The 27,543-nt window shown below is 43.1% G+C and overlaps 1 protein-coding gene across 1 annotated transcript in view; it reads left to right on the top strand.

Moving 5' to 3' along the window:
* The window catches only part of LOC140465519 (uncharacterized), a 40,473-nt gene that overhangs the window by 6,519 nt on the left and 6,411 nt on the right, over positions 1 to 27,543 (top strand). The window contains exons 4-11 of the mRNA XM_072561059.1: positions 109 to 252; positions 5,786 to 5,871; positions 8,660 to 8,885; positions 9,872 to 10,053; positions 12,701 to 12,889; positions 15,326 to 15,491; positions 20,348 to 21,451; positions 25,626 to 26,109. Of these exons, the coding sequence (XP_072417160.1) occupies positions 109 to 252; positions 5,786 to 5,871; positions 8,660 to 8,885; positions 9,872 to 10,053; positions 12,701 to 12,889; positions 15,326 to 15,491; positions 20,348 to 21,451; positions 25,626 to 26,109 (2,581 nt within the window). The remainder of the gene's footprint in view (positions 1 to 108; positions 253 to 5,785; positions 5,872 to 8,659; positions 8,886 to 9,871; positions 10,054 to 12,700; positions 12,890 to 15,325; positions 15,492 to 20,347; positions 21,452 to 25,625; positions 26,110 to 27,543) is intronic.

Below are 27,543 nucleotides of genomic sequence, written 5' to 3'. Positions count from 1 at the left end.
TGTGCACCAGATAAAATTTGGAGGGAACATTAGCCATGAATTCATCCCTTTCAAAGAGCCAACAGTAATGGTTTAATTGTTAACATACACTGTCTACTTCCTGTGCAGCCATTCATCTTGGATGGGTTCAAGTTTGATCTCAGACTCTATGTCTTGATTACTTCTTGTGACCCTCTCCGGATATATTTCTACGATGAGGGCCTGATCCGTTTTGCCACCACAAAGTATTCTGAACCTACAGACAGGAATGTAGTAAGTAACTCTGGCTTATTGCTTAAAGCTACAAGGCATTGAAGTGCATTTAGCTTGCTTTAAAAGAAATATAGTTGGCCATTTTCCTGAGGGGATGATTTTAACCAAATTTATCAAGCGCAATCTCAAGAGTTCTGGTGATATATTGGCTTTTCACTTCCAAAAACTCTTAGAAGTAGAAAATAGGAACAGGAGTAGGCTATTTGACCCAAAAGCCAGCTCTATCATTCAACATGATCATGGTTGTTCTTTTATGTCAACACCATGTCAGGCGGCACGGTGGCACAGGGGTTAGCACTGCTGCCTCACAGCGCCAGAGACCCGCCTCGGGCAACTATCTGTGTGGAATTTGCACATTCTCCCCGTGTCTGCGTGGGTTTACTCTGGGTGCTCCGATTTCCTCCCACAGTCTAGAGATGTGCAGGTTAGGTGAATTGGCCATGCTAAATTGTCCATAGTGTTAGGTGAAGGGGTAAATGTAGGGGAATGGGTCTGGGTGTGTTGCTCTTCGGAGGGTCAGTGTGACTTTTTTTTTATTAGATTACTTACAGTGTGGCAACAGGCCCTTCGGCCCAAAAAGTCCACACAGACCCTCCGAAGAGCAACTCACCCAAACCCATTCCCCTACATTTACCTTTTCACCTAACACTATGGGCAATTTAGCATGGCCAATTCACCTATCCTGCACATTTTTGGACTGTGGGAGGAAACCAGAGCACCCGGAGGAAACCCATGCAGACACAGGGAGAATGTGCAAACTTCACACAGACAGCTGCCTGATGCAGGAATTGAACCCAGGTCTCTGGCGCTGTGAGGCAGTAATGCTAACCACTGTGCAATCGTGCCGAAGGGCCTGTTTCCACACTGTAAGTAATCTAATCTAATTTACCATATTCCCATTCTCTCACCTGTCTTCCAATACGCGATAACCTAGAGAAATGTAGCTGTTTGTTGATTATATAAGTGATGCTTACATTTTCACTGAGTAATCTCCGTCCAAAATGGCCTACTGTGTATCCTGAGACTATGGCTCCTTATTTTGAACTCCCTGGCCAGGGGAAACAATAGCCCTTATCCAGTCTGTCTGGCACTGTTAAAATATTGATTTATTTATTACTGTCACATGTACCCAGGTATGGTGAAATATGTTATCTTACATGCTTTATAGACATATCATGCTATACAAGCACATCAAGGTAACAGAGACCAAGTGCAAAACAAGCAAAGGGTTTTTAATGGAACTAAGAGAGAAGAGATGTAAAAATGGGTATGAATTAAGGTGTGAAAAGAAGAGGATGGGTCCTCCCTGCTAAGAGTGAAGAAAACAAGACCAAACTTTAGCAGATGGGGGCAGAGTATGTCAGAAAAGTGGAGAACAGACATTATATGACCAGTTTCTGAAATTCAATGTTGAAATCTTGATATATAAAGTGTAAATCTAGTGTAGGCCTAAGCAGAAAATTAGGTTGTTTATCAAGCTTGTGTTTGCTTTGTTGGAATTGCTGCAAGAAGTGTTAGCATGACAGCAAGGTGATTTATTGAATTCACAACTGGGAGGTGAGGGTAATTCTTTCTAACAAGCAGAGATGTTCTGCAAAGTGGTCACCCTATCTTTGTCAGGTCTTGCCAACACAAAAGAGACTGCATTGTGAGCCGTGGAGTACAGTGGGCTAGTTTGGGAAAAGAATACAAGTAAAACGCGGCTTAAACTGGAGTGTTTGAGGACTTTGACTGTGAGAGGGAGGAGGTGAATGGAGTTACTTTACCATGCCAATGCAGAAGATGTGCCATGGGGGTCAAGGAGTGTTGTGGTATCATTGAGGAATAGACCAATATATATCAGAAGGAATGATTGTTCCAGAATGCCGGCAGTGGAAGGAAGGGGCGGAATGTTTTGATGATGGCAATTTATTGGATGCTTGGAAATGGTGAAGGATGATCCCTTTGAATGAAAGGGCCAGTGGGGTGATAAGTAAGGACAAAGGGAACCCTATTGGTGTTCTGAGAAAGAGGGGAAGGGGTGAGGGTAGAAGGGTGCAAAATGGGTCAGCACAGCAGATGGTCATTGTGATGTGAGTGAGGGGAATCCTTGGTCAAGGAAAATAGTGGCATCATCAGAACAGATGTAACAGAGAGAAACCTGGAGAATGGAATGGAATCCTTGCAGGAAGCAAGGTGTCGAGGAGGTGTATGTGAGGTAACTGTTGGAATTGGCAGGCTTGATTTGGATACTGTCTATTAAAATACTGTCTATCATAACATTGAATATTCTTCACAACCCTTTGGTAAAGAGCTCCACAGATTCACAGTTCCCTAAGAGAAGAAATTTCTTCACATCTGTCTTAAATGGGTGACTTCTTACTCTGAGATTATATCCTCTGGTCCTAGATACTCCGAAAAGGAGAAATAATATCTTCACATCTACCCTGTCAAGCCCCTTAAGAATCAGTAAAGTCACTCCTCATTCTTCCAAAAGTCAATGAGTAAGGTCCAACCTACTTAACCTTCCCTCATAAGAAAATCCCTCCATACCTGGGATTAACCTAGTAACCTACCTTCCTGCCTTCAAACTAGTGTATCTTTCTTTAGACAAGAAGACCAAAGCCATTCACAGTATTCTAAGTTATCAATTCTCCAGTTTCAGACTGTAAGGTGCCTACATTTGTTTGATTTTTTTTTCATTTCACATACCTGCAGAACCTTCTTACAGTCCACTTTTATGTTCCCTGCAAGTTTATTCTCATTCTATTTTTCCCTTCTTAATCAACCTCTCACTGCAACTTTGTTGAATTCTAAACTACTTTCAGTTCTCAAGCTTGCCACTTTTTTCTACAATTTGGTGACTCCTCTTTGGATCTAATACTATCCTTCATTTCTTTTTTTGTCTTGTTTGGGTCACCTTTCCTGCTGTATTCTTTCACCTGATAGGGATGTGTGATTAGAGTCATAGAGATGTACAGGATGGCAAAAGACCCTTCTGTCCGACTCATTCATGCCGACCACATTTCTATATTAACCTGGTCCCATTTGCCAGAATTTGGCACATATCCCTTTAAACCCTTCTTATTCATATACCCATCCAGATGCCTTTTAAAAGTTGTAATTGTACCAGCCTCCACCATTTCCTCTGGCAGCTCATTTCATTCACTCACCATCCTCTGCATGAAAGAGTTGCCCTTTAGGTCTCTCTTAAATCTTTCCCCTCTCCCCTTAAACCTATACCCTCTAGTTTTGGACTCCCTCACCCCATGGAAAAGACCTTGGTTATTCACTCTGTCCACGCCCCTCATGATTTTATAAACCTCTATAAATTCATCCCTCAGCCTCTGATGCTCCATGGAAAATAGCCTGAGCCTATTCAGTGTCTCCCAATAGCTTAAACCTGCCAGCCCTGGCAACATCCTTGTAAATCTTTTCTGAACCCTTTCAAGTGTTACAACATCTTTCCCATAGCAGGGAGACCAGAACTGAATGTAGTATTCCAAAAGCAGCCTAACCAATGTCCTGTACAGTTACAACATGATTGTTGTAATACATCCATTTACTTCTTCATTGCCATCCCTCTAAGCTTATCTCCAGGATAAATGTGGATCGCTTGGAAACGACTGTGAAAAGAATGCTGGCATGTTCAAATACATTTAAAAAAATAATTTTCCTTGAATGTGTTTGATTATGGACAGTGAAAATTTTCAATTTGGGTGAAAATACTGTTTAACCGGTTAGTGCAGTCATTCTGATGAAAGCTTTGGGGGTATTATCAGCTAGAGTGGGCAACTGAACAGCCTCTGGATTAGTGGTGCTGGAAGAGCACAGCAGTTCAGGCAGCATCCAAGTAGCTTCGAAATCGACGTTTCGGGCAAAAGCCTTTCATCAGGAATAAAGGCAGTGAGCCTGAAGCGTGGAGAGATAAGCTAGAGGAGGGTGGGGGTGGGGAGAAAGTAGCATAGAGTACAATGGGTGAGTAGGGGAGGGGATGAAGGTGATAGGTCAGGGAGGAGAGGGTGGAGTGGATAGGTGGAAGAGAAGATAGGAAGGTAGGACAAGTCCGGACAAATCAAGGGGACAGTTACTGAGCTGGAAGTTTAGGACTAGGGTGAGGTGGGGGAAGGGGAAATGAGAAAACTGTTGAAGTCCACATTGATGCCCTGGGGTTGAAGTGTTCCAAGGCGGAAGATGAGGCGTTCTTCCTCCAGGCGTCTGGTGGTGAGGGAGCGGCGGTGAAGGAGGCCCAGGACCTCCATGTCCTCGGCAGAGTGGGAGGGGGAGTTGAAATGTTGGGCCACGGGGCGGTGTGGTTGATTGGTGCGGGTGTCCTGGAGATGTTCCCTAAAGCGCTCTGCTAGGAGGCGTCCAGTCTCCCCAATGTTGAGGAGATCGCATCGGGAGCAACGGATACAATAAATGATATTAGTGGATGTGCAAGTAAAACTTTGACGGATGTGGAAGGCTCCTTTAGGGCCTTGGATAGAGGTGAGGGAGGAGGTGTGGGTGCAGGTTTTATAGTTCCTGCGGTGGCAGGCCCAATGTTCGTCTTCCTTGAATTCAATGGATAGAGGGATTGCAGGGGGATAAAACCAGCATTGCACCCAATTTATCATCATTCTGATGGGTGGGTTAGGCTAAAACAGTCTCATTAATATCCAATTAATTCCATCTTTCATTCTCATTTTTGAAAGATGAGAGCAAAAGAAATGTCTTTTTCCATGCTAGGGAGAATTACCAACAAAAATCAACCAAAATTTCTGGACTGGTGTCTCAGATTCAGAATTCCCATTCTACTGTGTTGGTACGTTGTGTGGGAACAGGATTGTGCTTGGCCATGATGCACCTCATGGAAAACCAACCTGTCTACTCTGAGATGGAAGAATGTCTAGTTGGGTGAGGTATTCACAGGTCTGGCCATTGAAAATGCACTAGTTTTGCAGTACTCTAGATGTCAACTATGACTCAGTCAGTAAATATTACACTCACTCAAGAGTGTAAGCCTTTGAGTTACAATCCCAAAATTTTGTCATAATTGAGGTTGACATTTCCAGTACAGTACTGAGGGGCTGCTACACTGTTGGAAGTTTGTAAGAACCTACCCAATTCTTTGATAGGTGTAAAGGACCCCATGCCACTATTCAAAGTAAAGCATGGGAGTTTTTCTGGTGTCCACATCAATATTATTCCTTAATCAATGTCGCTAAAACAGTTTACCCAATCATTACCTTGTTGTTCCTTTTGGGAGATTGCTGTGCACAAATTGGATGTTGCGTTTCCCTTACTTAGAGCACTGACTTCACATAGTGCATGATAAGCTATAAGGTGTTTTGGGATGTGCTGAGGTCACACAAAGTGCTACAAAAACACAAGCTTGATCTTTATTTCTAACTATTGTTTATTACCCAGTTACATGGGGCCAGGTTACAGTGTTTGTTTATCCCTCTTCTCAGAGTGAAACTGTCACAAATGTGTTATTAGTAATTGCGTGGCTGCACTCCAATGTAGCTGCTAATTGATGCTGACGACCCTGTCCTTCAATTGCTTACAGGAGGATATCTGTATGCACCTCACCAACTACTCGATCAACAAGCATAGCAAGAACTTCGTCCGAGATGAAAACAAAGGTAGTAAAAGGTGAGACAGCACAACAGCAGAGTAAATATTTGTTGCTTTCTCACAGGGTAGAATGAGCCTGGCCTTAGTAAAAGTGCAGTAGGTGTGGATGGTGATCAGTGCAGCAGGAGAGATAGTGCAGCCCTTATTCCATTATCACAGTAGCTCATTACCTCCTCCTGTTCCCCCTCTTTTTTTTAAGACATTTTATTCTTTTCCCCTTTTTAGGTTTGTCTTTGCCACTAGCCATCCCCAAGCCAAGATGGCTATCAGGCAACTGGCTTCCAGGCCTCTGTTCAGCTGGCTGTGAGGAGGTCTATATCAACCTGAGGTGAGTTGCCCATTCAAATTTTAAAGCTTACGCCACCCCACGTCCCCCACTCCCCTCATCCTGCCTGCACTCCCAACCTGCCTGTGGAAGGTGCTTGGCATGAGATTTTGGTGCAGATGTAATTATGGGTGTTAAGCCCCTCACACTGTATGTACCCTGGTCACCTGCAAGCCTTTAAACCCAATCCTAACCGAAACCTCAGCGGCCCTAATGAGTTCTCGTGACCTACATTCTCCAATTTTCTCCTGTTTCAATCCAGACTAGGGTCAATCGTGGGGCGGCATGGTGGCTCAGTGGTTAGCACTGCTGCCTCACAGCGCCAGGATCCCAGGTTCGATTCTAGCCTCGGGCAAATGTCTGTGTGGAGTTTGCACATTCTCCCCGTGTCTGCGTGGGTTTCCTCCGGGTGCTCCAGTTTCCTCCCACAGTCCAAAGATGTGCAAGTCAGGTGATTTGGCCATGCTAAATTGCCCTTGGTTAGATGCATTAGTCAGAAGGAAATGGGTCTGGGTGGGTTACTCTTTGGAGGGTCGGTTGGGCAGAGGGCCTGTTTCCACACGGTAGCGAATCTAATCAATCCCTTTATGAAATTTAAGTTACTGTCTGAACAGTTCACATGAAAAAGGGCTTTATATGAAGAAGGGGCTACTGTTTCATAACTCCTGGTGATGTGCGCTATCTTGCAGTTCTGACGGAAATCAATGGATCCCAGTAAATGAAGTTTGAATAAGCAGACAGTCTTAGTCGCATCAGAGTGGCAGTCCAATATTCAACTTGATGGATTGTCTCATTCAGATATTCCACAAAAACATCCATAGGCTGCAATATTTCAAGAAAGCAGCTCACCACCACCTTCTCAAGGTCAACTAGAGATGTGCAGTAAATGCTCACGTCCCATAAATGAATAATAAAAAAGCTATGAAGGGCAAATTCAGCCATACATAAAAGCTGAGAGGTGGAGCCAAGTTTGACATGGACTTGGGTGCTTAGGCCCTAGGCTCCTGATGCTTCGGTTGCCACAAGCCCTCCCTTTATCTGTTTGACGTAAAATGAGGGACAAGATCAAATAGTGAGTCAACACAAACAATCCAAATGTGGCTGATCGTCGGAAATTAGCGTATCAACCCTGAAAGGAAAAGTTCTGCTGTATTGATTTTAATGATCGAATAGTGACTGACACTCCAGGTTGAGGGAACTGAAAGTTCATGAGCAGCCAACTGACAGAGGTGGCAGTAGGAAGGCCTCGTTCATTTAAAAACATTGACATGTTGCTGGCCGATTGCTTGATCAAAACAGCGAGGAGGTCATCAGTAAGCAGTTGTCTGGCCATTAACATCAGTCTGTAGGATACTGCCATCTGGGGACCATAGTGAAAAGTCATCAACACAGTCACATTATTGTGAAATCTCCAAGAGCTAAAGATTAAGCTGTCATTGCTGCTGCAAGAAAACCCAGGGCCATTAATTTCTTTTTCACTGAACATTTTATTGTATTAGTTATAAAAATATTGAAAGTAAAGAAAGCGGTCATTTGACAGTCCGAAGTCATTCTTTTGGATACCAGAGAGTTTGTTGAATTCTTGATTACTGTGGGGAGGTGTTGCATTACAAGAATGGAAATATTGAACAAATGTGGGAGCAATGAGGGTGTGGGCATTGCTGAAAAGCAATAAAACTTCCAGCGACAAAACTAGCCAGAGTTGGTAATCCTATGGCCATGTGGTTTGCCCCCAAGGGAGCAGGCCAGGCATCGCAGCTGGGAGAAGGAGGAGGGAGAGACACGGCAGTGTAGGCTTTCCACATGGAAACCAAAGGATAACTCCTGATCCACAAGGGAGTTCTAGAAAGAAAACAAAGTGACATTTATGTATCTGGTTTCCTTCTGAGTTTATAACCCATTCCCAAAAGCTATGGCTTGATAGGAACAATGTCACTGATTTCTTCTCAGGTCTCAAGTTACTATTGCAAATGAGCCTGAATAATTTATAACCTGTACGGTAAAAAAACTTCAGTTTAAAATTGTCCCCCTCTGGGCTTTTCTATGGATTATGGGGAGTGCCAAGAGGGTTACTAGTTAGTGCTCATGTCTGAGCAAGGATTTGGAAGAGTAATAAAAGAAACAATAAGCATTAATGATTGCTTTGACAGTTGCCTTTGTTATTGCAAAATACTGTGGCTGCTGGCAATCTGTAATAAAAATCAAAATTGCTGGAGAAACCCAGCACATTGGCAGCATCTGTCGAGAGAGAAAGTGTTAACTTTGAGTCCAATATGACTTTTCTTCAGAATTGAGCAAGGAGAAAAAATAAAAATGTGACTGCCTCGTTTACCAATTCATTCTGTTATTATGAATCCATCATTGACTGTGGACAGTGTTGCATTGTTTTAAGTGATGCTACAAGTTAGATAAGGCCATCTGATGCATAAATAATTTATGAAAGTTGGGAGCTGACCAAACTGTAACATCTATTTCTTTCAGAAAGCTTTCTTTCTTTAACAAGTATATGGAGAACAATGCCTATGATTTGGAGAGACTGTGGAGCAGCATTGAAGATGTGATCATCAAAACTATCCTGGCTGCGTATCCAGTTCTGAAACACAACTACCTCACATGCTTCCCAAACCATATTTCTGGCAGTGCTTGCTTTGAGATCCTTGGCTTTGATATCCTTCTGGACCAGTCTTTGAAACCCTGGCTGCTGGAGGTACGATAGTTGTGATGTTTCATCAATTTTCACAAAAGGTAGAATCATACAGAAGAGAAGGAGGTATTTAGCCAGTTATGCCTCTACAATTCATTGAAAGAATAATCTGATTTGTTCCTCTTTCCTATCCTATTTACCGGTGCCCAGCAAATTTTCTCTCAAGTATTTTTCTGAAGCTAAAGTTGAATTTGCTTCAAAAACAAAAGTTGCTGGAGGAACTTGGCAGGTCCGGTAGCATTTATGGAGAGAGAAACAGAGTTACATTTTAAGTCCAGTGACCCTTCTTCAAAAACAAAATCAGAAATTGCTGGAAGATCTCCAAGTCTGGCAGCATCTTTGTGAATTAGATTAGATTACTCAACAGTGTGGAAACAGGCCCTTCGGCCCAACAAGTCCACATCGCCCCGCCGAAGCACAACCTACCCATACCCCTACATTTACCCCTTACCTAACACGGGCAATTTAGCGTGGCCAATTTACCTGACCTGCACATCTTTGGACTGTGGGAGGAAACCGGAGCAAACCCACGCCGACATGGGGAGAACGTGCAAACTCCACACAGTCAGTCACCTGAGGCGGGAATTGAACCCGGGTCTCTGGTGCTGTGAGGCAGCAGTGCTAACCACTGTGCCACCGTGCCGCCCACGAGAGAAAGCAGAGTTAGTGTTTTGTGTCCAGTGACCCTTCTTCAAAACACTTTTCTTTTTGTTTTATGGGATTGAATTTGCTTCCATTGTCCATCCAACCAGCACATCTCAACTCATTTGATTTTAAAATGTAATTCCTCACACCTGCCCTCTGACTCTTTTGCCACTTAAACCTGTCTTCTTTGTACTGTTATCTGCTTGTTGTGTTTCTAGGTGTTGGTGACAACTTATTTGGCAAGTGCCCCTTTAACAGTCAGTTACTTTTAGCAGGATGTATTCCTTACAAGCTGCAATTCTCTGCTATTTATTCTTGAGTAAATTTTATTGTGACTATTACAGGTTAATCATTCTCCAAGTTTTACTACTGACTCCAAACTTGACCAAGAAGTGAAAGATAACCTTCTTTACGATACTTTTTGCATGATAAATCTCGGTGCTTGTGACCGGCGTAAAGTTCTAGAAGAAGAGAGACGTCGAACAAATGAGCGACTTCTTCATATCTACAAGTCTCGTGAGGACAGGTAACAGTGCGTTGGAGAGGCAGTGTGTGAAATAATTCAATTAACAAATAGAAATATAGAAACAGGAATAAGCCCTTTAGCTTTTTCTGCCATTCAAAGACACTGTGGCTACTCTGTGACCCAAGTCCATACATCTGCCTTTGCTCTATAACTCAAAATAACTGATGAATAAAATGAATAATTTAGATCAGTTGTCAATTTTGGATATTAAAATTAATTGCACTTGTGGCCAAGTTCCAAAACACTCATGTTTTACAAATAGAAATATTTTCAAATTACAGCTGAAAGGGCTGTAAGCTTTTAGACTGTCTCTGGCCCAATATTCTCCAACCAACGAAATAGTTTGTATTCAGCTACTCTAACAACTCCCTTAATCTTTATATCTTAAGGTTTTGATTAATCACCCCCCATCACCTTCTGAATTACAATGATTACAACCTTGTTGTGTAATCTCTCTTTGTAATTTAACCCCTGGAATTCAGGCATCATTTTGGTAAATCTATCACGGCAAATACACGCCCTTGAAAATGATGCCCAGAATTGAGCACAGGCTCAGGATGTGGTTTAACCAGGACTTCGTGTATACAGTGGCAATCAGTGTGAGTGTCATGTGTCTACAATTGAGGCTATATGATGACACCTCCCAGAATGCATCTCATCTGATTTGGCGACCATAACCCAGTCCATTGTTACCTGTCTATTGGTGTGAAAGAATTCAGTGATATGTACTTTTGGCCGACTGCTCTTTGAACATTACTTCACACCAGAAGAGAAATTTAAGAACTATGGACACAACCTTAATGTCAGAGCTAAGCTGAAACAAATTTAGGAAGCATTTTTATTGCACAACTCATTGTTAACATATGCTGGAGCCTTCAAGACTGAACTATTTGTTTGGTAAGTACGTCAAGGAATATGCAGTGAAGATGCATATATAATGTTGAGATACAGGTCGACCACGTCTAAGTGAATTGTGGAACAGATGATAAGGCTCTGAAACAGAAATTGCTGGAAAATCTTAGCAGGTCTGGCAGCATCCGTGGAGAGAAAGCAGAGTCAATGCTTCAGGTCCAGTGACCCTTCCTCAGACTGATTGTAGTTAGGAAAGGGTTGGTAATGCACTAGGGAAGGTGGGGTGGGAAACAGTAAACAATGCGTGGAGATGGAGCCCAGAGAAATATAAACAGTTAGGCAGACAAAGGAATGGGTAAAGGTCAGTCTGGGAGAAAGGATAGCTGCTAATGGGAACTGTTGTTGGCTGACAATGGGTTTTTTTGTGGTAGCAGCCCATGTGATGACAAGGTCTGGTGTGTGGGGGTTGAGGTAAAGACATGGGAGAAGGTGATCAAGTCCTAAAATTATTGAACTTGATATTAAATCCAGAGGTTGCAGGGTTCCCAAGTGGAAACTGAATTGCATTGAACTTCACTGGAGCACTGTAGCAAGTCTGACACAGAGGTATTGGCCAGGGAACCCGCCGAATTGAAATGGCAGGCAACAGGAAGCTCATTTTTGCACTCACCCAGTCTGCACTTCTTCTCCCCAGTGTAGAGCAGACCACAATGTGAGCAGCAAATACAGTGGATTAGATTGAGTGAAGTGCAGGTAAATCACTGCTTTATCTGGAAGGTATGTATGGAACCTTGGAAAGTGAGGAGGAGGAAGTAAACAGGCAGGTGATACATCTTCTCCAGTTGCAAGGGAAGATGCCATGGGGCGTATGGAGGTGTTAGCAATGGAGGAGGAGTGAACCAGGTCATCTGAAAGGGAATGGTCCCTGCAAAATGCTGACAAGGGAGGGGAAGGGGATGTATATCTGATGGTAGCATCTCACTGGAGATAGCAGAAATGGCAGCTAATGACACTTTGGATGTGGATGTTGGTGGGATGTTAGGTGAGCATGAGAGGGACCCTATGACTGTTGTGGAGGGAAGGGGGAGTGAGGGTTAAAGCACAGGAAATAGGCAGGGGGCCCTGTCAACTACAGTGTTAGGGAATCCTTGGTTAAGGAAGAAGGTGGACATTTTAGAGGTCCACTTGTCGAAGTTGGCATCATTGGAACAGAAGTGACAGAGCTGGAGGAGCTGGGAGAATGGAATAGAGTCTTCACAGGAAGCAGGGTTTGGGATTGTATAATGGAGATAACTGTGGGAGTCGGCAGATTTGTAGGGGATATTGGTGGCCAGCCTATCCCCAGAAATGGAAACAGATATCAAGGAAAAGAAGGGAGGAGTCAGCCATAGAGCAGGTGAAGATGAGAGTGAGGTGGAAATTGAAAGCAAAATCAATGAATTTTTTTTTCCAATTCTAAACCAGAGTGAAGCAGCACTAATGATGTAATCAATGTACCAGAGAATGAACTGTGATTGCATCAAACCTTTAACAAATTCTTCTATTCATTTTCCTTCCTTTGATTCTCCAGATTCCCCATAAATGTGTCCCTGCTACTAACCTCAATAACTCCTTGTCATTGCGATTTCCACATTCTCACCACTTCTTTGGCTGTAGAGGTCTCTTGTGAAATTCTGACTGTCTTAGAGAAGGGATGAAAGAGTTAAAGACTGGGCAATTTAAGAATGAAAAGGTCAAGATCTGTCTCAAGTGTAGAAAACAGAAGGAATAATTGATACCTTTTTCTTCAAATTAGAGCTGATGAAATAAAAAGCAATCAGGCTGCCTGGGTGGAGCAGATGGAAAAGTATGAAGATGAAAACATGGGAAACTTCAGAAGAATTTATCCCGTTCCTGGCTCAGAAAAATATGATAAATTCTTGAAATACAAACATTCGCTTTTCCAGGAAACTATTGCCTCCAAGGCTCGGGAAGAATGTGCCAGGTAAATTTTATATTGATTTGTGGCTGTCTTCTTCATTTCTGCAGTTCACTGGATATCTTTCACTGCCCCTTCACTGGCAGTCCACTGCTCTATTTGCTGCTCTCCTTGTATGTTATTTAGGCTCCTGGAGTTGAGTCATTTTTGATTGAGAAAGAATAATGGGTTGCTTGAATGTGTAGCTGAAAATGTGTTGCTGGAAAAGCGCAGCAGGTCAGGCAGCATCCAAGGAGCAGGAGAATCGACGTTTCGGGCATAAGCCCTTCTTCAGGAATGAAGAAAGTGTGTCCAGCAGGCTAAGATAGAAGGTAGGGAGGAGGGACTTGGGGGAGGGGCGTTTGAAATGCGATAGGTGGAAGGAGGTCAAGGTGAGGGTGATAGGCCGGAGTGGGGTGGGGGCGGAGAGATCAGGAAGAAGATTGCAGGTTAGGAAGGCGGTGCTGAGTTCGAGGGATTTGACTTAGACAAGGTGGGGGGAGGGGAAATGAGGAAACTGGAGAAATCTGAGTTTATCCCTTGTGGTTGGAGGGTTCCTAGGCGGAAGATGAGGTGCTCTTCCTCCAACCGTCGTGTTGCTATGTTCTGGCGATGCAGGAGTCCAAGGACCTGCATGTCCTTGGTGGAATGGGAGGGGGAGTTGAAGTGTTGAGCCACGGGGTGGTTGGGTTGGTTGGTCGGGTGTCCCAGAGGTGTTCTCTGAAACGTTCCGCAAGTAGGCGGCCCGTCTCCCCAATATAAAGGAAGCCACATCGGGTGCAGCGGATGCAATAAATGATGTGTGTGGAGGTGCAGGTGAATTTGTGGCGGATATGGAATTCACCTGCACCTCCACACACATCATTTATTGCATCCGCTGCACCCGATGTGGCTTCCTTTATGTTGGGGAGACAGGCCGCCTTCTTGCGGAACGTTTCAGAGAACACCTCTGGGACGCCCGACCAACCAACCCAACCACCCCGTGGCTCAACACTTCAACTCCCCCTCCCACTCCACCAAGGACATGCAGGTCCTTGGACTCCTGCATCGCCAGACCATAGCAACACGACGGTTGGAGGAAGAGCGCCTCATCTTCCGCCTAGGAACCCTCCAACCACAAGGGATAAACTCAGATTTCTCCAGTTTCCTCATTTCCCCTCCCCCCACCTTGTCTAAGTCAAATCCCTCGAACTCAGCACCGCCTTCCTAACCTGCAATCTTCTTCCTGTCCTCTCCGCCCCCACCCCACTTCGGCCTATCACCCTCACCTTGACCTCCTTCCACCTATCGCATTTCAAACGCCCCTCCCCCAAGTCCCTCCTCCCTACCTTTTATCTTAGCCTGCTGGACACACTTTCTTCATTCCTGAAGAAGGGCCTATGCCCAAAGTGTCGATTCTCTTGCTCCTTGGATGCTGCCTGACCTGCTGTGCTTTTCCAGCAGCACATTTTCAGCTCTGATCTCCAGCATCTGCAGTCCTCACTTTCTCCTGCTTGAATGTGTACCAGAACAGGCGCCATCATATCCTTTATTTTCTGCTGAGTTTGCTGAATTTGGTGGGACAGAGATGATAACATTACCATTGATAAAACATCTCATGCCATAGAGTCATAGATGCACAGCATGGAAACAGACCTTTCATTCCAAACCGTCCATGCCGACCAGATATCCCAACCCAATCTAGTCCCACCTGCAATCACCTGGCCCATATCCCTCCAAACCCTTCCTATTCATATACCCAGGAGAAAGTGAGGACTGCAGATGCTGGAGATCAGAGCTGAAAAATGTGATGCTGGAAAAGCGCAGCAGGTCAGTCAGCATCCAAGGAACAGGAGAATCGACATTTTGGGCATAAGCCATTCCTGAAGAAACGTCGATTCTCCTGTTCCTTGGATGCTGCCTGACCTGCTGTGCTTTTCCAGGAACACACTATTCGTATACCCATCCAAATGCCTTTTGAATGTTGCAATTGTACCAGCCTCCACCACTTCCTCTGGTAGCTCATTCCATACACATACCACCCTCTGCGTGAAAAGGTTGCACCTTCGGTCTTTTTTATATCTTTCCCCTCTCACCCTAAACTTATGCCCTCTAAGTTCTGGACTCCCTGACCCCAGGGAAAAGGCTTCATGTACTAGGGAAAAGGGAATAACTTAGTAATCTCTATCCATGCCCATTGTGAGAAGTGTGGGAATATAGATCTTGGATGTGTGTAGTATTGGGATCTGTTCAGATGCTTTGTTTGCCCCTCCACCCCTTCTCCTCTCAAACAGACCACCCAACACTCACTAAGCAAAGTGGCCTCAGCCATGATAATGGGGTGAGCAAAATTCTGGCTGCCCATGCCCAGAGCAAGAACAGTGTCTCCTTTCATGATGATAACAGGGTAGAAAATTTGAGGGGTGGACTGAGACATGAGGTAAAATATTCTTACTGAGCAATTCCCACATCTTGTCTCTCCAGGCAGATGCGTCAAGAGATTCGGCAGAAGCAGGAACAGAAGGAATTACTGCTGAAAGGGCGGAAGTATCCAGAGAGAAACCTACGGGGAGAGTCTCAGAACCAGAAGAATCTCTCATTGACAGCCTTGATGAAGCAGAAACTGCCTACACCACCACCCCCCATTGCTGTAATTACGTCACTTTTCCTGACTCACTGTTTTGTGATGGGACAAATCTCAGTTTATTAATAAACCATGCTGGGTCTCAGCAGTGGTTCAGTGGATAGGATCTCATCCCTATGTCAGGACATTGAGGGTTCAATTCCCACTCCAGAGACTTGAGGACTAAAATCTAGGCTGATACTCTGAAAGGGAGTGTCAGAGGTGCCATCTTTTGGATGAGATGATACACGGAGATCCTGTCCTGTCTGTCAGCAGAACTGAAGAAGAGTAGGGAAGTTGCTTTGCTCAACATTTAACCCTCAACCAACATTCCTGCATAGTAGTATAGTGATTATTATCACATTAGTGTTTTTGGAACTTGCTTTGTGCGAATGGGCTGCTTCAGTTCCTGTTACAAAGTGACACTTCAGAAAGTACCTCATTGGTTGTAGAGTTCTTTGGAATGACAAAGATCATGATAAGGTCTATTTAACTCTTGGCATCCAGAATGCACCAATGTTACTTCACATTCTATACTGAATTCATTGATGCAAAATACTGTATCATGCTCTATGTTAGAGATTACCATTTAGAATCTGGATTCAAGCCATACCCAGATCATCAAAGTAATTTTCTCTCTCCACTAAGAATTGGGTTTGGGTTGTCCTACTCAGGTTTCACTGGCAATAGAAACTATAAGAATGAAACTGCTGCTGCACACAATAGCTCTTGGAGAGTTGGTGCATCAACAGGAATGTGTGCCACTATGACAGCAGAGTGACTGGTTACTGTTCAAGAATTAGAGGAAATGAACCTCATCAGGGAAGTGTGGATAGCTATCCTGTGCACCTAACCTGCAGGTATTTCCTCTTGACCCTGGGTTCTCAAAACGGAAAGAATTCATTTTTCTAATCTTTTAATTTTGATATTAATTCATTTCCATCTAAGCAGTGATCAGTTTAAATGGAATGAAGGACTGACTCAGCACTTGGCTGAGTAGATGTGGTGGCAAATTTCAGTCACAAAGACACCTGCCCAAAGTCTCTTCAGCAGAGTCCTGTTTATTTTTAATAAAAAGTGATAGTCAATGGGCCGCAATTTACTCATTCAATGTGAAGTCTGTGTGAGTGAGAACATTGGTCTCCTCATGGGGATCAAGTCTGTCAGGAACCAGGGCCAGAAGAGGGACAAATTTTCCATTTTTAAAAATCCCTGACCTGAGGGATAGGAAATCCTTTTAATATGGTCATAGAATCATTGAACAATATCTTTTTTAAAAATTCATTTGTGGGATGAGACTGTCGTTGCTTACTTGGCCAAATGCTGATGGTGATGAGCCAGCTTCTTGAACTGTTACAGTTCAACTGGTACAACTCTGCCCGCAATAATACAGCAAAGGCAACATACTGTAGATGCAGAACATCTGAAATAAAAGCAGAATGCTGACGAAACTCAGCAGATCTAGCAGCATCTATAGAGAGAGAAATGTTTCAATCCAATACGCCTCCTCTTTGAAATTGAAGAGAGGTGGAAAATGGATGGGTTTATTCTTTTGGAAAGGTTGGAAGAAGCAGATGGAACAGAAAGAAAGGTCAGGGAAAGATTAGAAGACAAGGGAGATTGGAGATTAAAGATGTCGCAAAAACAAAGGGCAAAGGGAGTAATAACGGTTGTAGGGAAGGGGCAAAGTTGATCAGTGTTAGGTATTAATAGTAGATGTTGATAGCAGAATAAAGGTCACCTCTGTTGAAAGCCAAAACCTGAAAACATTATAGACTCTTGGAGGTAAAATCTATCAAAATAGATTTGGAGATGCCGGTTTTGGACTGGGGTGTACAAACTTAGAAATCACACAACGCCAGGTTATAGTCCAACAGGTTTAATTGGAAGCACACTAGCTTTTGGAGCGATGCTCCTTCATCAGGTGATAGTGGAGGGCTCGATCGTAACACAGAATTTATAGCAAAAGTTTACAGTGTGATGTAACTGAAATTATACATTGAAAAATTCATTGTCTGTTAAGCCTTTCATCCGTTAGAATACAGTGATAGTTTCACTTCTTTCATGTGTAAATCACAAAATCTTTTTTTTAAAGTTGCATTCTCAGGTTAGCTGTTAACAATGGTGATAGCTAGACAATATGTTGAATGTGTTGGCCCCCTGTGTTCTCTGTCTTTGCCATGATGTTTAGATTGATTCTAATCTAAAAAGTGAGATAACAGAGTTTTACATCAATTCATGCAGTTTTTGAGCAAAGTACAATGTAACTCTGCAAGTACAAATTCACCCCACAAAATATGTGTGCATGTGGGTCTTTGTCTGTCTGTGTGTGTGTCTGTCTGGGGTGAGGGTTGAGTGTGAGAAAGTGTGTGTGTGTATGTGTGCGTGTAGTGAGTGCAGAGTGTCTTAAGTCTGTGAGGTGGTGCATGTGAGTGTGGGAGTGTGTGTGTCTATAAGGGCGTGTGTGCGCGTCTGTGTGTGTGTGTGTGTGTGTGTGTGTGTGTGTGTAGGAATATCTGTGTGTGTGTAGTGCAATGGTGATCACCTGTAATGTGACATGAACCCAAGGTTCAGTGGTCCAGGACATTCAGCCTCGGACCTTCGGGTGACCATCCTCCAAGGTAGACTTCGGGACAGGCAGCAGAGAAAAGTGGCCGAGCAGAGGCTGATAGCTAAGTTCGGTACCCATAGGGAGGGCCTCAACCGGGACCTTGGATTCATGTCACATTACAGGTGATCACCATTGCATTACACACGGACACACACACACACACACACACGGACACACACACACGGACACAGGTGCACACAGACACCCACACACACCCTTATAGACACACACACTCCCACACTCTCACATGCACCCCCTCACAGACTTAAGACACTCTGCACTCACTACACACACACACACACACACACACACATACACTTTCTCACACTCACAATCCCCAACCCAGACAGACACAGACAAAGACCCACATGCACACATATATTTTGTGGGGTGAATTTGTACTTGCAGAGTTACATTGTACTTTGCTCAAAAACTGCATGAATTGATGTAAAACTCTGTTATCTCGCTTTTTAGATTAGAATCAATCTAAACATCAGGTCATAGACAGAGAACACAGGGGGCCAACACCTTCAACATATTGTCTAGCTATCACCATTGTTAACAGCTAACCCGAGAATGCAACTTTAAAAAAAAGGTTTTGTGACTTACACATGAAAGAAGTGAAACTATCACTGTATTCTAACAGATGAAAGGCTTAACAGACAATCAATTTTTCAATATATAATTTCAGTTACATCACACTGTAAACTTTTGCTATAAATTCTGTGTTACGATCGAGCCCTCCACTATCACCTGATGAAGGAGCATCGCTCCGAAAGCTAGTGTGCTTCCAATTAAACCTGTTGGACTATAACCTGGTGTTGTGATTTTTAACATTAAAATAGATGACGGAGTTCATGGTCTGAACTTGTGACATACCCAATACTGTTAAGATGGGAGCGCAAGGCTTTTGATACAGTTACAGCAATAGAATGACAATATAGTTCCACATTGTGGTGCTGTTTCCATTCATCTGTTGTCCTTGTGCTTTCCACATGGTAAAAAGGTGCAGGCTTAGAAGGTGTTGAAAAAGGAATCCTGGCAGTAGCGCATCTTGTGGATAGTATAATGTGTAGAATTTTATTTGGAAGGCAAGCTCCAGCGGAAATTGGAATGGATTCTTTGGGCTTCCTCTGACTCCCAGAATCATCTTACCTTCCAACACATCACCTCTCCCCTTTCCTGGAACCATGTGCTAAGGACATTGCTCATGGATCCCTGCAAGCTGTCATGGGAGTCCAGCAGCCAGGCAGTCTCCACCCAGAGGAGGAGATTATAATGGAAATAAAGCACTGCAATTAGTTTAAGAACAAGATCCCACAAACATCAATGAGGTAATTAGCAGGTAACCTGCTTTTTTTTGTAGTATTGGTTGAGGGATAGATGTTCTGCTATTTGCACTCCATGGTCCAAGCCCAGGAGTTAAGTTTGAGCCCACATTTACTATCTTTCACTTGTAATCAGCTTGGAGAAACATGTACAAAATTTAACAATGAACTGAAGTGAACCCAGTTTTGAGACAACTTATTCCAATCACAAAGAGAACTTTATTTTAATTTGCTCATTGGCTAATGAATACGTTTTGGCATTGGGGGGATTTCGAAGCCTCTGAAGTGTTCTGAATTTCAAAGGCAATTCCTACTGCCGGTAACCTGAGCTAGAGGACGGACACAGTCAGCAGGGTCTCTAGTTCCTCCTGGCTTGTCAGTGAGTTCTGTTTGAATGTGTACAAATGCAGTGAGGAATAGATGAGCCCTGTTACTGTCATTTAACATTCATTAGGAGGCCCACCCATGAGGGAAGCCGAACTCTCAACTTTGCTTCACAACTCAGCAACAGATGTATGGAGAAATGTTGTGTTTGATTGGTCTGAGCTGAGGGATAGGAAATCCTTTTAATGTGGTCATAGAATCATAGAATGATACAGCATTGAGAGAGCTATTTGGCCCACCGTGCTGAGTTCTTTGGCAGTGTCATCCTATTAGAGCTGTTCAGGTACCAGGAATAGTAATATAGTTGAATTATCTGCGTTAAATTATTGAGATAAATCTAAGTTTTCTTTACAATTTCAGCCCTGATATTCCAGGCAGTCTTATGTATAGTCTCTCCAAGCTCATTACATCTTTCCTTGAGGAAGGAACCAATGATGATGGTCATTTTTCATGCATAGAGTTCATCCGGCAATACCTGCAGATTATTATTTATTAATATTTGGCAAAGAAAATCTACCTTTTAAAATTCGATCTTTAAAGCTGGGTATGTCTCTTCACAGACCAGCCCTGTTCCAGAAACAGAGAGGTGCCCAATCCAGGGAATGAGTGAGATTGAGAATATGAATGTGGAGAAGACTGAAGAAACACCTCCAGACAGTACTGATGTTGATCCAGGACTAAATGTCATGGAGCAAGTTGATATACTGTGTGCGGCGACCGTGGACAGCCCTGATAGAACCCCAGAAAACAACAGCCACATTCAAATACAGGCAAAGGATTTGGACCAGACCCTAGACCAGTTAGAAATCCTGGTCAAGTCTGAAACTGAGGCAATCACTGAACCTCAGCCTGAGGCCCAATCAGAGACTCTGCAAGAAGTTGAAATGGAGCCCCGAACTCAGTCAGAATCTCAACCTGAGGGCCATGCTCAACCAATGGCTTCAGAGGAGACTCAGAGCAAGGCTTGGTCAGAAGCCATGGTCCAGATTCAGGCGGCCGTTCAGCAGGTACAGCATGAGGCCCAGGACCAGGATCAAACAGAGGATCTGGGTCAGGCTCAAGTAGTACCTCTGAACCAGGCTCATGAAGAGGCTGAGGACCAGGTTGAAGCAGAGACCTGCAACCAGGCACAGACAGAGGTCCAGGATCAGATTCAACTACAGGCCTCAGACCAGGCACATCGCGAGGCCCCAGAACAGGTTCAGCCAGAAACTTGGCATCAGGTACAGCCAGACAACTGGGACCAGGCTCAGGAGGGCCAAGGACATGTTCAGCAGGAGGCTCAAGACCAGGTTCAAACAAAGGACCAGGCCCCAGAGCAAGCTCAGCCTCAGGGCCTAGACCCAGTTCTCTCAGAGGTTTGGGACCAAGCACAACAGGAGGCACAAGACCAGGCTCAAACAGAAGCCTGGGATCAGGTCCAGTTTGAGCCAGAGGCACAAACAGCAATCCAGCCAAAAGCCGAGACATGGCAGAGTGAGACACATGATGAAGAGCAAGAGCTCATGTCAGATGCTGAATCTCAAACAGAAGCCTGCGTTGAGCCAGAGGACCAAGCAGAAAGCCAGTTCCAGATGGAGAACAAATTAGATACAGAGATCAAAGAAGAAACACAGCAATGGATCGAATTCGTGCCCAATTCATCTATGGAGATTGCATCCTGTGTAAGTATCAAGGATATTTCACCAAGATCTTGTTTCTGTGCTGGCTTGATACAACCAAATAACCTGCTAGGGCCATTTCAGAGGGTGGATAAAGGTCAACCATTGCTGTGGGTCTGCAGTCAATTGTTGGCCAAACTAGGTAAAAATGACAATTTCTTTCCCTAAATGACATTAGTTAATTGAATGATTTTTGAAAGAGCAATCTAACAGTCATATGATCTGAATATTGCATTGTGTTCTGGTCATCATGGTTTTGAAGACTGTAATGGTTGAGAAGGCTTGAGAGAGAGCAAAGCATGGCCTATATTCAGATGGTTTAAGAGATGAGGGATTTTAGTTGCAAGGTTAGATTGGAAAATCTGGGGCTTTTCTCCTTGGAGTAATAGAAATTGACAAGAGCTCTGATAGAGTTGAAAGCTGCTCCCTTTAGCTGGTGCTTTTGACATTGGGGGGACACTGACCTAATTAAGATTTTGGACAAGAAATGCAGAAGGACTTTTGTTTTTCTGCAGCAGGTGGTTTTGATCTGGAACATATTGCCTACAATGGTCTGAATAGATCAGATGATTTTGTAAGGAAGTTGAGTGAGTGCTTAAGTGAAAAGTAGACTTACAGGTGCTAGCAGAAAAGAGCTGCTTGGACTTGATAGGCCGAATGACCACCTCCTGTGTTGTATTTTATTGACTATTAGTATCCTGACCATTTATTAAGGAACAAGCATTTTATTCCAAGTCTATTATGTTTCCTTTTTCTACATCATTTGATTTTTCAGTATTGAATCAAGTGTTAAATAATGAATGGAAACAAAATGCTGGGAGATCCTCAGTGGGGGCGAGAGAGATGAAACAGTTAATAAATTGATTAGAAGCTCTGAAACCTAAATTCTGTTTCTGTCTCTGCAGTTGCTGCCAGACATGCTGTTAGCTTCTTGCATTTTGAGGGGGTGCTGTATTTTAGATTACTAGCAGCCACAGTATTTTCCTTTTATTCGAATAGCGAATGGCATCTTCCAGCTTATAATCCATCAAATATTCAGTGTTTTGTTGTTGTGTTATACTGCATTTCACTTTCTGACAAATCAAATTAATCTGACAGCTCGTTCTGAATAATTTTTTTGTCAATATTGTTATAATTCTAGCTGATGATACAACTGGACATGGTTAATGTGATGATTAGTCACTAAAGCATAGTCAAATAAGGTTGCAGATTTTCTTTAACAACAGAAGAGAACTTTGTTAAACAAAAACACAATAAATGAAAACTAAAACCAAGCTATTGAAAGATTGAAATGGGGCGGCACGGTGGCACAGTGGTTGCACTTTTGCCTCACAGCACCAGGGACCCGGGTTCAATTCCTGCCTCAGCCGACTGACTGTGTGGAGTTTGCACATTCTCCCCGTGTCTGCGTGGGTTTCCTCCGGGTGCTCCGGTTTCCTCCCACAGTCCAAAGATGTGCAGGTTAGGTGAATTGGCCATGCTAAATTGCCCATAGTGTTAGGAAGGGGTAAATGTAGGGGTATGGGTGGGTTGTGCTTCGGCGGGGCGGTGTGGACTTGTTGGGCCGAAGGGCCTGTTTCCACACTGTAAGTAATCTAATTTAATTTAATCTAATCCAAAGATGTGCATTTTTGGTAAATTGGCCATGCTAAATTGCCCATTGTGTTCAGGGATTATATATGGTGCACTAATCTGGGGTAAATGTAGAGTAATAGGGTCGGAGAATGGGTCTGGGTGGGTTACTGTTCAGATGGTCGGTGTGGACTTGTTGGGCCGAAGGGCCTGTTTCCACACTGTAGGGATTCTGTAATTCTACAACGAAGGCAATGAGGTTGTTCCTCAAATCTGCAGAAAAATGACATTTCAACTTTTTCCTTGTCAGGGTTTTAGAAAAATTGCACTCTAGCTCAACTCTAAGTATTTACTTAACTGACACATTTCAGTTTCTTTTCGTGGATTGTGAAGATAATTTAATGAGTCCTTTTTCAAGTCTGCTGATATGAAATTCTCACCCATCTAGAGTCTAAATGATCTGAATTCTACCACTATGCAGATTTCAAACCAAACTCTCTTTTCAAAGACCTTATTTGGATATGATACAAATATGAGCACCTACAAAATCACACATTGTATACTGAAATTGCTAAACAAAGTTAGGTGGACAGGTCAAGTGCTGATACAGTCTGTATGGGCCAAGTAGCCTTCTCATGTGCTGTACATATAACATAACTTGATGTATATCAACTATAAATCACAGAATCTTAGAATCCCTACAGTGTGGAAACAGGCCATTTGGCCCAACAGGTCCACACCCACCCTGCGAAGAGTAACCCACCCACCCAGACCGATTCCCCTACCCTCTTACTCTACATTTACCCCTCACTAATGCATCTAACCTACACATCCTTGAACACGATTTGGAGGTGCCAGTGTTGGACTGGAGCGTACAAAGTAAAAAGTCACACAACACCAGGTTATATAGTCCAACAGGTTTATTTGGAAGCACTAGCTTTCAGAGCCACATGATATAGGAGCAGTGCTCTGAAAACTTGTGCTTCTAAATAAACCAGTTGGATTATAGCCTGATGTTGTGTGATTTTTAACTTTGTATTCCTGAACACAATGGGCAATTTAGCACATCTAACCTATATACCTTTGGATTGTGGGGGGAAACCAGAGTATCCAGAGGAAACCCATGCAGACACAGGGAAAATGTCCAAACTCCACACAGACAGTCACCCAAGGCTGGAATTGAACCCATGTCCCTGGAGTTGTGAGGCAGCAATGCTAACCACTGAGCCACCGGTAATGTTTAATACTGTAATTCCCTCTCAGTGTAACTTAATTTTATGGGCTTTGGACACAGACATAAATAGGTACTCGATTATGTCTTCCTTTCTATTTCCTTTTATATATTGAACTTGTGCAACAAACTAAATAATGATAAATTTTTCATTCTCAAAAGTCTAATGAGGAATAGACTGCAAGAGTTAGTGCTGTTCCATAGAAAGGAGTAAAAAGAGATTCAATGGAAGTGTTTAAAATCATGAAGTAGTTAAATAGAATATATAAGAGAAACTGTTCTCAGTGCTGACAGGTAAATAACCAAAGAACACAGAATTAAGCACAATTAGCAAAAGAACCAATGTAACATAAGAGAAGAGAAAATGCTTTAGAAACTCAGCAGGTCTGGCAGTATCTTTGGAGAGAAAAGCAAAGTTAATGTTTTTGAGTCCAGTATGATTCTTCGCCATTCTGATGAAGTCAGGATTGCTACAGACTTGATGGACTGAATGGTCCTCCTCCTTTGCTGGATTATTATGCATTTCTAAAATGAGAGAGGTTGTCCAGTGGCCACTGATCAACATGCCTCTCTCCTAAGAGAGCAATCACTGTCAAAAATGTTCCCACATTAGTTCTGCACTCCCTATTGACTTAATTGACCTCAGTCAGAGCTAGTACACATTTTGGTAGATTAGATTAGATTAGATTACAGTGTGGAAACAGGCCCTTCAGTCCAACAAGTCCACACCAACCCGCCGAAGCGCAACCCATCCATACCCCTACATTTACCCCTTACCTAACACTACGGGCAATTTAGCATAGCCAATTCACCTGACCTGCACATCTTTGGACTGTGGGAGGAAACCAGAGCACCCGGAGGAAACCCACGCAGACACGGGGAGAATGTGCAAACTCCACACAGTCAGTCGGTAAACAGGGATTGAATTGACCAGGACCTTGGCCTCAATCCACTAAGTGTTTTCAACTCTTTGATAAATAGTTAAAAATTATCTACTTATATAATGGGCATAATATGTCTGTGCAGCATGAAATTTAATCAAATGTTTTTATAAGCACGATGGTCTTGTGCGGTACAGTGATATGTTGTATCTTTACACACTGGAATACTGTAATATACTGCATTTGTCATGTTACTTATAATCCAGGTAGCATGGGGCACAGTGTAAATTGTGTAGTGGCAATGCCTTGATTGTAAAACTGCTCACACTGCCACTCCATTCGACACTGTTACAATAAGGAGATTTCTATGGTTATAGCTGATAGTAATTGATAATGTGCAATACATTTGATGTTATTGTTATAAAGTGTTCCAGCTTTGTCAGCTCATTGCTTCTGTCCTGTTGATAACCTCAAATGTTGACTTTCTCATCAGAATACCCAGTTGGAGATCCCTGAAGAACTGGACACCCAGAGTACGTCATCACAGGGCAGTGAAGAGGAGCTCAGGCCCAAGGACACGTGTAGCATCACATCAGTAAAAAGCATGGAACAAATTGGGAGTTCAAGTCAATTCCAACTGCAGGCCCAGGTCCATCCGAACATCCAGTACCCACCTACCTACCAATTACAATTCCCCAACCAAAACCAGCCTGAGACCCAGGTCTTTCCAAAAGTGGGACTTAAGGCTAGAAAAGGCCTTGTAGGCAATCATTACTTTACATCACAAATGATCAAGAGGGTGTCTATGGCTCTGAAACGCAATCGCAATCAGGTGTGTCCTCCAAGTGATGTAAATTACTTTGTGCAGACAGACACTACAGAGGCCTTAAACCAAAGTCCCTATATGATGGAGGAAATTCCCAATGCAGCAAGAGATCAACACAATTCCAATTGCAGCTGTTGGAAACGGAACGCAAGTAAGTGTGATAAAAATGTATAACTTGTTTTTGAGCTGAAGAGAAATGGAACTTCATTTTTTTAAAAACATACATTACAGAATAGTCAATAAATTGTTGGTGAGTCTGTTGCCACCTGGCCTGCTCAGTTAGGACTCAGTACAACAAGTGGAAGCCATGCTTTAATCCAAAGATGCATTCCCAGTGCAGGGATGCAAATAGGATTTGAGCTCAAATGGAAAAGGATTTGAGAGAGGCCAGATGGTGTTTCTTGTCAGAGCTCCTGTTGATTTTAATAGTCAGACCCCATTAATATTTTATCAGCCAGTTGGTTTCCTGAGAAAACAGAAAAAAAGTGAGTTAATAAGAAAATAAGAAATAAGGGTTGGAGTACCTCAAATGGCTGTTTCGCCTGCTCAACTTTCCTATCCTAAATCCATATCCTTGGACTTTAATTGTCCAAATTCTAGCAATATCTGTCTTGAAGATACTCAACAACCTTAACAGAGAATTCCAAACATTTACAACACTGTGTGAAGAAATTTATCTTCATCTCAATCCTAAATAGGTAACTCCTTATCCTGAGATGGTGTCCCTCATTCTAGAAACCTCAGCCAGGCAGGAATAGCATCACCACATCAACCCTGTTAAGCCCTCTAATAATTTTGTACATTGCCATGAGCTCATGTCTCATTCGTCTAAATATTTCAGCACATAGATTCCCTGTTTATCATAATTCTCAAATTGACATACCCAGTATGACCTATTGATTTTTCTCCCAGGCTTAGCTTTAAATTTGTAGGTAAAATATTTTATTGTCATTAATACTCTTTCTTTTTCTTGCTCTCTGATGTACAATGCTTATAGTCCTTTGCTGCTCCTAAACTGAACTCTCAAGTTACTTAACTCTGAGTGTGATAGATATAGGAACAGGAGATATCAGGAATTAGGTTAGTTGCAGCAGGGCTACTAATTCTGCTTGGACACATTCCTGGAGACTCCCAGACAGGACCTCTTGCCTGCTGTCACCCTGCTGTCAACATTCCAACATTTGTTGCCGCCGTCGGTCCAAAACCTTTCCTACACTGAACAGCATGTACATAGCCTCTTCATTACGCAGTTAAGTAACTTTTAACCATCACTTACTTAACTGTCACTTTTATTTATTTACCTTTCTCCAGTCTCACTGCTGTGCGGGTATTTCTGCAGAAAATAACAATTATTTAATTACCATGTGCACACTTGTGCATATTGGAAGCTACGGATCTAAATGTACAGGAACCTGCTATATGCAGAAAGAAAAAACATGAACACGCGTTGTGCCTGTTTCAACTTAACCAGTAAAGGTGATGGCTGTTCTCTGCTTTATTGGTCAGGGCAGTACTTAATAAATGGACACACTCGTTTGGGTTAATTTGAAACAAAGCATGACAATTGACTGTCATGCATCATCTA

Source organism: Chiloscyllium punctatum, chromosome 42, assembly GCF_047496795.1.
Source record: "Chiloscyllium punctatum isolate Juve2018m chromosome 42, sChiPun1.3, whole genome shotgun sequence".
NCBI lineage: Eukaryota > Metazoa > Chordata > Chondrichthyes > Orectolobiformes > Hemiscylliidae > Chiloscyllium > Chiloscyllium punctatum.
This window is presented reverse-complemented; position numbering and strand designations above follow the sequence as displayed.